The following is a 13364-nucleotide window of genomic DNA, read 5'->3' as shown; positions in this document are numbered from 1 at the left end:
ACAAAAAATAAAACATATTTTAAAAACTTTTAACTGTAAAATATAAACTAAAAAAAAATGTTGCAAAAATTAGATTTAGAAAAATTATATTTTATAAAAAATAAAGGGATATATTGAAGGCCATCAAGTGGCGATTTGTGTAAGCACATGACGTCATTATAAACACTAGTTAATTTCAAAACTGCGTGACTGTGACTGTAACTTTACTTAGGCTAAGTACAACAACAAACTGACAAACTGACAGACAAAAGTTTTTTTTATTAATTTAGCATAAATTTGGCTCGATGATGGGCCCAGCACAGAAGTTATGGGGAAACATAACAGGAGTAATCGGTAGAACTTTTCCTTCAGTTGTTCAATATCAAAAACTCAGCACAAATGCGCCATCGAATTTTACGGGACGTTTTCGAAGCTACGTATGGGATCCGCCGTTGATTATCTCCCAAATTATAACAATGCAATGTGTTTATTACACCACACTTGGACTTATTATGACATTTTTATTATCACTGCGAAGTTATAACCCAGCAATAAAATACTTTTTTGAGTGGGAATTAGTGCAATTCTATGGACCCGATAATCAATTAGTTATGATTGCCCATCTTTTAAACTCTATTATGGGCGCATTGGCATTATGGTACATAGTACAAAGAGCAAAACAATGCCTTGACTTTAGTTGTACCCTACACATGTTTCATTTAATTTTATGTTGGATTTACTCTGGATATTTTCCAACCCAGGTAGCATGGTGGTTAGTGCAAATAGTTTGTATTGTCTTAATGGTTTCTATTGGCGAATACTTGTGTTTTAAAACTGACATGAAAGATATTCCCTTAGTTGGGGCAAAAGCAGATGTATAAAACAGCAATTATTTTATTATTTTAATTATTTATATATACTTGTTTTGTATTTTATACAAATGGATTCATTATTTATCTATAAATATGTATATAAATGTTTCTACAATTTTTGTTTAAACATGATGTGTTTTTGGTTTCCAAAAAGTTAAAGAAAAATATTTAATATTAAATTTTAAAGTTGGATAGTTGTTAAAAGTTCAACGAACTTCGTTTTTACATATTTAAATTCAAATTTTAATATAATAATGACACTGTGTTACTTTATTGCATTATTACCTTATGTGTAATTGTGTTAAAATTTTATTTATATTTTAGTGAATGTAGGCATGGTACTTTGCATATGTATTTAGAAAAAAATTTTTTTTAAATAGGCCTAACTTTTTATTGATTTTTTAACTTCTTAAAAATTTAATATAAAAACGTGCCAAATATAATTTAAATCTAAATTTCTGAATTAGGCCCATTTTCTTTTTAAAAAATGTATTATAAAAACTAAATTTTTTTTATTTTGGAAATTTAAATCTTGGAAATAAAATATTTTTAGAAATCATTTTAGGTTTTTAATGTTAAATAAAAGCTGTAAAACAAAATGGATTATAATCAAGCTGCCATCTGTTTACAAAAAATATGGAGAGGACAAAAAACTAGAAAAGAATTATTGCTAACTCTGGAATGGTATACTGATGTTTTAAATGAAATTGATGACAAAAATTATAAAATCAAGAACATTTTTTTACCAAAAAGTTCAAAATACTCAGTGTTACGCAGGCCATTGTTATTGACCAACCAAAGCATATTTCACGCTCCACTAAAGGATGTTAGTGTGTTGGAAGTCACATATTCTGATGATTTTGAGAATGATTCAAGTTCAAATAGTGGAAATACAGAGCTGTTACACTCTACTGCAAAGCTTGAAAATAAAGATGTGGACGTTATTAATGTCACTGTAAATAATACAGATACATCTTTGGAAACAAATGAACATACATCAATTGATTCTAATAATTTGTCCTTAAAAGCGGATGAGCTTTCTCATACCAATACCTCTGTAAACAAGGAAGATATTATAAAGTCTTTGTTAGATAAAAGAAGGGATATTACAATGGAATTATTATGGGTGCAGCAGGCTATCGATAGTAGAAGAAATTACTTGCAAGTTAAGCAACAAATATCAGCAAATTAACACTATTTCTTATCTATACTTGAATTTAAATTTACTAAGCTTATGGTGAATAAAATTTGGTGCTATTGAATAGGCCTATAAATGTTGTATGAAATGCATTGGTAATCATAAACTAAATTGTATAACATATATTAGTTAATGTTTAGTAGTAACGTCTTTTGTAATGGTAAGGTTTACTGTTTGTTGTGGTTATTTTTGCAACAATCAATTTTACGTTTTTTACTGTGCTTGCAAAATAAAGCTTAATTATGTCTAGTTTGTTCATATTTATGTCTAAATTTTGTTGCACTGTTTTTTAATTTTTTTGCAAAATGTTATTAAACAAAAGTCACCTATATTTATAAATATTATATATTTTTTATACTTTTTTAAAGGTTGTTGTTTGTTAATTTTTCTTGTAACATCTTTAATGTCACGAAGGTAACTATACTATTACAAAATTATTATTATTTTTTCAATTTTTTTTTATATAGAGATTTTGTAATGTTCAAAAATTTTTTAATTCATAAATTTATTACTAAATGTTAAAAAAATTAATGTTTATATTTTAGGTGGTTTCACCCCAACATAAATGGGGCTGATGCAGAAAAATTGTTAAAAGAAAGGGGGGTGCCGGGAAGTTTTCTAGCAAGACCCAGTAAAAGTAACCCCGGGTATTTCACCTTATCTGTAAGGTGGGTTAATTTTTTTTACCGTTCCACTTGTAATATTTAAATTAAATGTAATTTTAAAATGTTGATAATCAAAAAAAATATTTTTACTTAAAAGCTTTTTTTTAAATTTAACATCAAAAATAATAATTTTTTTTTTAATTAGCACTTTATAAATTATGTCAAAAATTAAAAAAATAAATTTTTTTTCTGATTTGTCCTGATAAATTTATTAACATAAACAGGAGAGGGGATGATGTAACACATATAAAGATCCAAAGTACAGGAGATTTTTATGATTTATACGGTGGTGAAAAATTTGCAACCCTCGCTGAGCTTGTTCAGTTTTACACTGAGAAACTGGGTCAGTTAAGAGAAGTCAGCGGGGAAATTATCGAGTTAAAATACCCTCTTAACTGTGCTGATGCCACTTCAGAAAGGTGACAATTTACAATTTTTTTTTTTTTTTTACAGTTTTTTTGTATAGGCTTTTTTTCTAAACTCTATAGATTTAACTGTATATATATAGGCTACCTTATTTTTTATACATACAGTCTTTTTTTGATGAATTTTCGAATTAATATTATATAAATTTCTTTTATAATTGCTGGTGTTAATGTTAAATAATGTCTACCTGTTATAAAATGTCAATCATGTAATACCATTTTATTTAAGTAGTTATTACCACAACCCAGTAATTACAGTGTCAGTCTTAACAGCGCATGCTAAAAAAATTTATAAATGTGTTTAAATTTTGTTAAAATAAAATTTTTTGTTTTTTTAAACTTTTTAAAATAACAAAAAAAAGTAAGTGCAAATTATTACTATTTACATATGAGCTCAAATAACATAATTTCTATTATTTTTAAAGATTTCTTTTTATTTCCAGGTGGTTTCATGGTCATACTTCAGGTAAGCAAGCAGAGAATTTGTTGATGGAAAAGGGGAAAAATGGAAGTTTTTTAGTTCGACAAAGTTTAAGCCAACCGGGAGCGTTTGTGCTTTCGGTCCGATGTGACGACAAAATTATTCACATCATGATCAGTCACAGCGTAAGTTTTTCATTTATTTTTGTTAAGATTTAAATTTTAAGTATGTCTATAAGAAATGTCTAGATTTTAGGATATCAAAACTCCTACTGTCTAAAAATTTTAAGATTGATATTGCTATGTTTTTTTAATATTTTTCGTGTGCTAAGCTGTTACCTTGTTAAGATTTAAATTTCAAGTGTGTCTATAAGAAATGTCTAGGTTTTAGGACATTAAAAATCCTACTGTCTAAAAATTTTAAGATTTATATTGCTGTTTTTTGTTTTTTTTCATATTTTTTGCGGACTGAGCTGTTAGCTGTAATTAGTTTTGCCAAGCCCTATAATTGACAGGATAATTAACAAATGGCTGAGCATGTTCAAAAATTTTTGGCCAACATTTCCTATTAGATATTAAATAGTATGTTTAAAAATATAATTTTATGTTTGATTTCTTATATACAAATGTAATATTCTGTTGAATTATTTACAATTTTTATTAAAAATTTTACCATTTTTGTATGTTTTAATCTAGGATAATGACAAATTTGATATCGGGGGCGGGCAAAGATTTGACTCTCTCAGTGAACTAATTGAACACTACAAACATAATGCCATGGTGGAACAAACTGGTAGTGTGGTCTATCTTAAACAACCTTACAATGCCACAAAAATCAATGCAGCATTAATCGATGTTAGGGTAAAGGAATTACAACAATTAGATGCCAGCAAGGCTGGGTTCTGGGAAGAATTTGAAGTAATTTTTGACTCAATTTTTAAATTTTTAATTAAAAATTTTTGTTTTTAATTTTTTAATTTTAAATTTTAACTAATGTCTTTTTTACTTGGGTATATATATAAACTTTTTGTGGTTTCATTTTTTTATTTTATTAGTAGGATATCAATTTTAATCTTATTTTTTTTTGTATAGACTTTACAACAACAAGAATGCAAACATTTATTTAGTAGAAAGGAAGGTGCAAAACCTGAAAACAAATCAAAAAACAGATACAAAAATATCTTACCATGTAGGTTAAATTAAGCATTTAAAATTTTAAACTTACAAAACTGTATAGACTATTTAATTGGCATTTAATATACCTTAATCTGAAATACATGATTATATCTGATATGCAAAATTAGTGTGCTGATAAACATATTTGCTATTTTGAAATAAAAAGTGAATGTATATATATAATTTTTAGTTGATCACACAAGAGTTATATTACAAGATGTTGATTCTAAGGTTCCAGGTTCAGATTATATAAACGCTAATTATATTAAAGTAAGTAATTTAGTTTAAAATACTATTTTTTGCTATTTTACATAAGTGCCCAATGGTTTTAAAATACATTTGTTACTTGTTATCATTAATTTGGTACATGATTATTTTTATGAAATATTTTATTTGAACTTAAATGTAAAGAGCATTGGTTTTTAATAAAAAGGATAATAGTTGTTTTCCTACTTGTTTGCCGAGTTATTCTTCTTACCAATCTTACTGTTTTTAATTAAATAGATAAAAAAATTTAAAAAAATTATTTTTGTTGCAAAAAAAATGATTAAGAAGAATAACATTTTTTTAAGTCGAGAAATTACAATTTTTTTTAAAATTAATTAAAAAAATTACCCAATAGAAAATCTTTATTCTAAATTTTATTCTTTTTCTTAATATTAATTTGTTTGTACAGCCTGATATTGAAGAGTTGGGTGGAATGTGGACGAGTAAAACTTATGTTTCTACACAAGGTTGTTTGGTTAACACAGTTGATGATTTTTGGAACATGGTCTATCAAGAAAAATCTCAAATTATCGTCATGACAACAAAAGAAGTAGAAAGGGGAAGGGTAGGCACAATTTTTACTTTTTCTAAAATAAAAAAAAGGATACAGAATTCTAATTTTAATGTTTAATAGTTTGTAGTTGGTTTGTAGGTTATATATACTGTATTTTAAGTATATTTAATAGGCTAAAATGAAAAATTATATCTAAATATGGTTATTAATGCATATGCTACCAACTCCTATGCATTTTAAATTTGCTTGCTTTAAAAAATATTTTATGAGCAACATATGGCATAATATCGATTTAATTACTTTTTTCAACTCAAAAATTTTGATTTTTTATTATTTAGAACAAATGTATTCGATATTGGCCTCCAAAGGGTGAAAAGAAAGAACATGGAAATTGTGTCATTTTTAATGCAAATGAAACAGATTTTCTTGATTACACTTTAAGAGAATTTAAGTTATCTCATAAAAATGATGTAAGTAAAAAATGCCTTGTTTTTTTTTTTTGCCTCAATCAAAAAAAATTTATGTTTCATTTTTCATCTTATTGTTGAAATGTCGTTGTTACATTCTAAACATAAAAAAAACAATAATTGATAAAAATCATAAAATTATTTTTACAGCCCAAAAATCCTCGCCATTTATTTCACTACCACTTTAAAGTTTGGCCAGATCATGGAGTTCCAAGTGATCCGGGGGGTGTTCTAAACTTTCTTCATGATATTAACGAACGTTATGTAAGTTATATTAAATAATTTGTAATATTGGTTTGTAATATTTTTTAGTTTGGTTAGTTCAATATGGTTTCTTGTGTCTTGATTTACCTAGCTATTTTGATTTGGTTTTTATACTTTTTAGGGATTTGTTTAATTTTAACACAAATTTGTTCAATTTTTTAGAGGAATTTATCTTGTGATGGTCCTGTTGTGGTGCATTGTAGTGCAGGTATTGGTAGATCTGGAACTTTTATTGTTATTGATATTATACTGGACATTATAAGACAACAAGGTAAAAAGTTTTGTTATTTTAAGATTAGAGTTACACAAAAAAATAAATTAAAAAAAAACTAAATTTTAAGTGAATGAAATATTTCAAAAAAATTTAATTATTTTTGGGGTTTGTTTTTAAATACCTTTTTTATTTTATATCACTAACATGTAATTTATTGTAAGGGGCCATTTTTGTTTTCTTCCCACGAAAAATTTGGTTTTTATATAATTTTAGGTTTGGATTGTGAAATAGACATCCAAAGAACGATCCAAATGGTTCGAAGTCAGAGGTCAGGAATGGTTCAGACTGAAGCTCAATATCAATTTGTTTATCAGGCTGTAAAGCAACATATCGAAACTTTAACTAAAAGAATGGAAGCAGAACAGGTAGGAAAATGGTGTACTGTCACTTTTATTTATAATAGCTTGAGTATAAGGCAATTATTAGGTTGGTTACTAGTTTTTATTTTTTTTTGTGTATACTTATCCACAATATGAAATAAATGTCCCTACAGCCAAAATTTAAGATCACTCAGTTTCTAGCCCTTTTTGGATATTGTTAAACATATTGTTTAAAAATTAACCTTTTTGTTCGTTTTTGGCTTATCAGAAGTTTATACTAATTAAAGTGCTTCATTTAAGAATGCAATAAAATTGTGGCAGGGGGGGTTGAACACAGTTCCACATGTGGTAAACCGAACCTTTTAACTAACAAACCACGCTGCCAATTACCTGTAAATTTTTATTTACAATTTTAAAAACCTTAATTTTCGTTACTATGTGTGATTCTTTGTTTTTTATATTTCATTGTGACCTTTATTAAGTTCATAAAGCAACTTATACGTGTTATACAACTTTTATGTGTTCTCGTAATAAAGAGCTAAGCACAGTTTAAATGACGTTAAGTATTTCCACTATTCCATGCTTCCTGTCTGTAACTCAACCTTGATTAATCTTTACTTACTACCAGTATAAGCCATGGGATTAATACCTGGGCTATTTTAAATGCAATTACTTTATAAAAGTTAAGAAATTGAAAATAACTACTATGCCTTTTTTAAATTGTGTTCATTAATGTGTTATCAATATCTACCATACAGTAGTTTACTTCACTATTTCATTTTTGGGATGTTACAAAATGATCTTAATAACAATATTGATGTGAGTTAATATATTTGTAGATGAACAGAGGAAAAGGAAGGGAATATATAAACACAAGACAATCTACAGAAGCAGCTGCAGGAGATCCATCTATCATTGCAGCTTTACAAAATGTAAAAAATATTAAAAAAAAATATTTTAAACAATTGTTTTTTTGTTTTTAAACTTATTTTTTACATTCCAGGCACGTTCTCCTTTTAATGCCATTCCATCTTCACCTGGTGGAATGATTTTACAACCCCCTATTCCACCCACCCCCACTTCAGGTGGGATAAGAAACAATTCCATGTAAGTATTATATAAGATAATGAAATATTAATACCCCAGCTAATGTTAAATAATATATTGCTAAATCTTTTACTTTTTAAATAGCATTGCATTTGTAATTTTGTTTTAGTCGCAATAAAATCGTCACAAAAAAGTCATTGTCGAATTAACTTTTAGGTCATTGTCAAATTAACTTTATTAACCTTTACATATATCTTAAAATTATTGGGGATCTATTTACAATTTTTCACAATAAATTTGTTAATACTTACAATTACCTAACCTTGCAATTTTATATTAATTTTGTAAATATTTTAGACCCAGTCAGCCCAGTACTCCACTTAGTCTACCAAGCCATCGAGCCATCTACGAAAACACAAACAATATTTACAATAACAGAAGTACACCACATACCCCGCAGATGGCTCCTAGAAGATAAAAGCACTTACTTAGAAAGTTATTATTTTGTGCTATCGTAAACCGAAGAAATTTAATTTGGTCTTGCTTTTCAAAATAATTTGGTATAGTAAAAAAATACATCGCTTCAAAAATGACAAAACATGTCCACACCATATATAAAAATGATTTAAATTATATATAAACTATAAATATTTTTTTTTGTAAGCTATGGTATAAGTTCCTATAAATAAGTTTATTATCTGCATTTTTTAAGTTGAATAAATATAATAATTGTATTATACTGCCTTTATTTACTTAATGCTAGTATTATCATTAAACACAATATATGGTACTTTACCAAATTAAACTAAAAAGTAAGTAAAATGTATTTATTAACAAACAGTATACCGCTGAAATTGCTTATTTTTTTTGCTTTTGAATTAATTATTTAATGCAAATTTATGTTTTTTGCGCTATGTTTTATTTTTAACACAATTTACAAACGAATAATTTGTAAACTTTTTTTTTTATCTAAATGATGTTTTTTTTAGTATATTTTTGGTAAAATAATTTGTATTTGTTTTAATTATAATTATGTTACCAAGCTATTTATATTAGTGGTGCCTTCTCTCAATCCTTTACATCCTATTTGAAATAATTTTATTTAATTTTTTTTTTATTAAAATCTTAATCTTTACAACAAAAGCTTCAAGTATTACTTTTAACAAGTCCTTGTGTTAATTATATACGGCAAAATATATTTAACTTACAAATTAAAAATGAAATTTTTATAAATTTGCTTTGCTGTGTCTGTTTTTTTTAAGCTTTGAATTGTTTATTATTATACAAAATAAACTTAAAAATTATTTTTTGCCGCGTTTTTAAAATGTTTTAGTAAAGTTTATATCAAGGTAAAAAAAGTTTAGCATTAATATTGATATGTTTAATAGTTCATCAACTTTTATTTGAAAAGTAACTATATTTTTAATTCGTGATTAAAAATAATTTTAACAGTTAAAGTAGTTTATTATTAGGTAAAACCAGTTGAAATGCGCAAGTTACTAAAAAAACAATAAAAAGTAAGAAATGCTGCTTAAAAAAATTTTTTTAATTGGTTTTAAAAAATGTTAGTTTAGTTTTGTCCAACTATTTCTGTACTACTTATGTTAAAAAGTGTCGGGTTGTTAAAATTAAATATTGCCACCCCAGTTGTGTTTAAAAAGACATTAAGAACAAACACACAAATAAAATTAAGCACTAGTCCAGCTGAAATCTGTAAAACAAAATTGCATTTAAAGGGATGTGAACATTTAATTTTATTATATAATGTTAAATAGGTAGCTTAGGTAAATTAGCAAGCCTATTTTCTTACGCTGATACATTTTTTTCTTACCATGTCGATTACTTTTAGGGAGCCAAACGAAAATGCGATTGCATTTGGTGGAGTTGCCACAGGTAAGGAAAATGCAAACGAACAAGATATTGTAGCTGGTATGGCGATGTATAATGGATGAATGCCGACGTTATATGCGAGTCTACACAAAACAGGCAAAAAAATGCTTACCGTGCTAACATTGGAAGTAAACTCTAAAAAAATCAACTGGTTAGGATCAAGTATTTATATCTTTCAAACTCGATGTCTTAGCATTTCTTAAGGCACTAAGCTTTATTACCTTAAATTCTGTGTTCGATTTCCACTGATTTTATAAAGTTGACTTAACTTCTATAATGTATTAGTGTCCCAAAACTGGTAAAGAAAATTAAAACTCTAGTAGGGATAACAAGATTTATTTAAGACATGCAGGTGGCTTCTTTAAGTTTATAAATTTTAAAAAGTGCCTATTTCAAAATAATGTTATGGCTACAAAAAAACGTTTTTTTTAGTAACTTAACATGTAAATTTCATTATTATTATTTTATATTAATTCAGAATTTACCTGTAACTAGCGAAAGAACGATTGAAACGATCAAGGCCAATAAAGCTGGAGAAATATTACCAAGTCCAGACAATAGGTCGCCTATCCATTCCGTTAGCTTTGATTCCTAAAAAAAATCCATTAAATAGCAATTTCAAGCGTTTAAGTAATTGCACATTAGGTAATCAAATTTTATTTAAAACTTACTTCACACGCTTTTGCAAGGGCAAATCCAGCACCTAGTAAAATTAACACATCCCATGCCAGTCTTGCTTGGGCTGCTTTCCAAGGTAGCAAAGATTTCGATGATTTAAAGTTTTGTTGATTTTGATTCACACAGCAACAGAAAAGTTTTCGGAAAGCTGGCAATGGATTTTCCGATGGAAACACAAACAAACTGAAACTTACTATAATGGCAGACGTCGAATCTTTTATAAGGCTGTTAAAAGGTAAATATTCTTCATTTTTAATTTCTTCTAAATTCGTTGCAATAAAGTAAATATAAATTTATGGCATAATTCACACAGTCTACTTTAATTTAAATTAATAACTTTTTTATGAACCTTAGTATGTTATCCCGACTATATAAAACTTTAATAATGAACTAACCTTCTTGGAAATATATCGTTCCAGCCACTTATAAACTTTGGATCTCTAGTTATCCATAACAAAGCTAAAACAATAAAATGTCCTAGAACTGCAAATTCTCCAAATCTAAAAAAAAAATAAAAACAATTTATATCCAATATATCTATAATAGTTTGTAATTTGTATTAGAAAGAATAGTTTTTTTTTATGAGAATATATTACTTCATTGGACCAAGATCGTAATATGACTGGGATATATATCTTGACGCACGTTTTTCACTTTCTTCATTTCCCTTTTTCCAAAGATTCCTAAACATAATTTAGTTAGTTTCTAATCTAAAACAATGCTATTTTTAATTTATATTTTACTTAATTCCAGTAAATCGGATTTGCAGCCAAATCCACGCACAAGCTAAACATACACAGGAAACCGGAAAGCAAAACCCGATCCAAGTAATAAAATCTACCGAATCCGAAGTCTCTTCTCCAAAACTGTAAATTTAAAAACACCAAAGTCGGTAGAAACCCAAAGGTTTAAAACCAGGTTATAAATATAATACAAAAATTGGAATTAGGATTGATGTTTTAAACTTACATTGCGTCTAATGTTCCGGGCAAAATTAAATTAGAAGGGGTTCCAATAAGGGTTGAAAATCCGCCAATATTAGCTGAATAGGCGACGCATAATAGCAGTCCCTTTCTCATTTGGTTTTCTTGATGTGCTCGTAGTTTTTTCTATTAATAACATAAGCATATATTAATATATTAAGTAATAAAAAATAATGCATTACCAAAATTAATAAAATCAATTTTGAAGATTTGGTATAACAAACTAAATTCAATATACATTTTTTTCTAGGGACTTGTCCTTTTCTTTTAAATGCTTGCTTTCTTCTACATCTGTAACGAAAATTATAGCATAATTTTAAAAGTCTAATTGGTTTGTTACAGTTAGTGTTTAATTGTTGTATTTTACCTATTTCTTGTGTTATAATTTCTAGGTCAGAGTGGTTGTCCTCTACATTTTCGTTTTCAGGTTTTATTTCTGTTTTTTTTAAAGAAAAACACTTATTACAGTAACTATTTATTCAAATTATATGGTAAATCCTTTTTTTCATTGTAAGCTGGTTACCTGTAAGACCCGCTGTTTCTTTTTCATCTTTATCCTAAATTTAAAGTCTTAGTTTTCTTTTGTTAAACGATTGAAATATTACATTTTACACAAAAATAATTACGTGAATTTCTAGAGTGTTTTTGTGAACAGCCACAGCAATAGGAATCATCATTGCAGTTGTAGCAGTATTGCTTATCCACATTGATAAAAAAGCCGTAACTAACATAAAACCCAGCAATAACCTGTAACAATTTTATTAAAAAATAAAAACCAATAAAATGCGATTTAGCAAAAACAGACCAATCATTTTAAATTATATAAACAATAAGGGTAACCATAATGTAGATAAACATCCATTAAAAGTTACCATGATTAACCATTCGATAAATGAACAACCATAGGGAGGTTACCATCATTAAAAGCATAAAAATGTTACGTCATATCAATAAAATGTTAGCTTAGGTTATCAAAATGCATCGACTTTTAAAAATAAAAACTTGCCAGCAAGGTTTGGTGCCGATAAGCATTAATATTCTAAGCGCAATTCGCTTGTGTAGATTCCATTCCTCGATAGCAACTGCCACGATAAGACCGCCGATAAATAGGAAATTAGTTTGTCGCATATATGACATAGAAACCTTAACGAAAAAGTTAATATGTCTATGTTATAGTTAATTTTTTAACAATAAAAACAGTAAAGTTGTACCACCTACTTGGTCAGCTGTTAATATTCCGAGCATTGGAAATAAAATAACAGGTAGTAGTGACGTCACGGCCAATGGACATGCTTCGGTAGTCCAAAAGACAGCCATTATTATTAGGGCATATGCGCATCTTGACACCTGTATGCAAATATGTTTAGTAACCTAATACCCAGTAATTATTTTTGCACCATATTAACTTGTAACTAATTTTTTACCGATGTTTGGTCAACTAAAGGCAATGGAAGTAGCAGCAGAGGGGTTGCAATAATAATCAAGGAATTTCTGTATATCCAGAGAACTTTGAAATATTCTTTTATTCCCATTTTAAAATTATTAGATAAATAAATTTTTGAAAGATGATTAATTAAGTTATTTTTCTACTGTAATTAGAATAACGTGAAGAAAAATTGCACCAGCTAAAAATTGCAAAACTTGATTTTAAAATCAAATATTTTAAGCTTAGGCTGGGTAAAAATATTGCATTTACAAATCTAAAAATACCTATGATTACGTAATATATTTTCTACATCAATTCATTTTTTATCTAGCCTCCGGCTATCAGTTTTCGAAATATTTTTTAGAACTATTGTTTCGTATTTTTTTAAAGTAGGACACTGGTGTTGTTAATGCATGAGTTGTTTTTGCTGACGACTTGCATCACAAAAAATTAAACAAGGCAAACATAAGATAAATACTTTACGTTTAACGCTACACTT

General features: G+C 27.3%; 5 protein-coding genes across 7 annotated transcripts in view; 3 read left to right on the top strand and 2 right to left on the bottom strand.

Annotated features, from left to right (window-relative positions):
* Positions 1-13364, bottom strand: part of LOC145749540 (actin, muscle) — a 41818-nt gene that overhangs the window by 21420 nt on the left and 7034 nt on the right. The window lies entirely within an intron of this gene.
* Positions 197-1175, top strand: LOC145750500 (protein SYS1 homolog). The gene has a single exon (XM_082566551.1). The coding sequence runs from the start codon at positions 285-287 to the stop codon at positions 858-860; it is 576 nt and encodes a 191-aa protein (XP_082422677.1). The 5' UTR covers positions 197-284; the 3' UTR covers positions 861-1175.
* LOC145751284 (uncharacterized) lies at positions 1409-2129 on the top strand. The gene has a single exon (XM_082567397.1). It carries the CDS (start codon positions 1450-1452, stop codon positions 2041-2043), a length of 594 nt encoding a protein of 197 aa, XP_082423523.1. The 5' UTR covers positions 1409-1449; the 3' UTR covers positions 2044-2129.
* Positions 2317-9063, top strand: LOC145751283 (tyrosine-protein phosphatase non-receptor type 11-like). Its single transcript, XM_082567396.1, has 15 exons — positions 2317-2463; positions 2595-2717; positions 2939-3133; positions 3583-3745; positions 4256-4477; positions 4652-4748; positions 4926-5005; positions 5412-5567; positions 5855-5986; positions 6134-6247; positions 6410-6518; positions 6735-6886; positions 7681-7773; positions 7845-7948; positions 8246-9063. Exons 1-15 carry the CDS (start codon positions 2453-2455, stop codon positions 8364-8366), a joined length of 1872 nt encoding a protein of 623 aa, XP_082423522.1. The 5' UTR covers positions 2317-2452; the 3' UTR covers positions 8367-9063.
* LOC145749964 (solute carrier family 13 member 2-like) lies at positions 9332-13059 on the bottom strand. 3 transcript variants are annotated; one of them, XM_082565861.1, is made up of 15 exons: positions 12864-13059; positions 12658-12786; positions 12446-12582; positions 12066-12186; positions 11963-11996; positions 11807-11875; positions 11678-11730; positions 11426-11565; positions 11200-11322; positions 11053-11139; positions 10852-10956; positions 10450-10681; positions 10264-10369; positions 9720-9913; positions 9332-9599 (listed from the first exon to the last, which is right to left on the bottom strand). In XM_082565861.1, the coding sequence occupies exons 1-15, from the start codon at positions 12969-12971 to the stop codon at positions 9459-9461; spliced, it is 1779 nt and encodes a 592-aa protein (XP_082421987.1). In that variant the 5' UTR covers positions 12972-13059; the 3' UTR covers positions 9332-9458. The 3 variants fall into 3 exon arrangements, with proteins under 3 accessions (XP_082421987.1, XP_082421988.1, XP_082421989.1); XM_082565863.1 differs by having other exon boundaries at positions 9458-9599; positions 9720-9861; XM_082565862.1 differs by lacking the exon at positions 11200-11322.

This window comes from Corella eumyota, chromosome 4 (assembly GCF_963082875.1).
Source record: "Corella eumyota chromosome 4, kaCorEumy4.1, whole genome shotgun sequence".
NCBI classification, from domain to species: Eukaryota; Metazoa; Chordata; class Ascidiacea; order Phlebobranchia; family Corellidae; genus Corella; species Corella eumyota.
Note: the sequence above shows the minus strand (reverse complement) of the source record. Positions and strands in the feature narration are given on the sequence as shown.

Excerpts from the sequence above, each read along its gene's own strand:
- LOC145751283 (XM_082567396.1), top strand. Across the intron at positions 5,006-5,411 it reads TAAACGCTAATTATATTAAA|CCTGATATTGAAGAGTTGGG; the intron begins GTAAGTAATTTA and ends TTGTTTGTACAG. Across the intron at positions 6,248-6,409 it reads ATGATATTAACGAACGTTAT|AGGAATTTATCTTGTGATGG; the intron begins GTAAGTTATATT and ends TCAATTTTTTAG.
- LOC145751284 (XM_082567397.1), top strand. The coding sequence starts at position 1,450 with ATGGATTATAATCAAGCTGCCATCTGTTTACAAAAAATATGGAGAGGA.
- LOC145749964 (XM_082565861.1), bottom strand. The coding sequence starts at position 12,971 with ATGGGAATAAAAGAATATTTCAAAGTTCTCTGGATATACAGAAATTCC. Across the intron at positions 12,583-12,657 it reads GAATATTAACAGCTGACCAA|GTTTCTATGTCATATATGCG; the intron begins GTAGGTGGTACA and ends TTTTTCGTTAAG. Across the intron at positions 11,140-11,199 it reads ATCCGATTTACTGGAATTAA|GAATCTTTGGAAAAAGGGAA; the intron begins GTAAAATATAAA and ends AATTATGTTTAG.
- LOC145750500 (XM_082566551.1), top strand. The coding sequence starts at position 285 with ATGATGGGCCCAGCACAGAAGTTATGGGGAAACATAACAGGAGTAATC.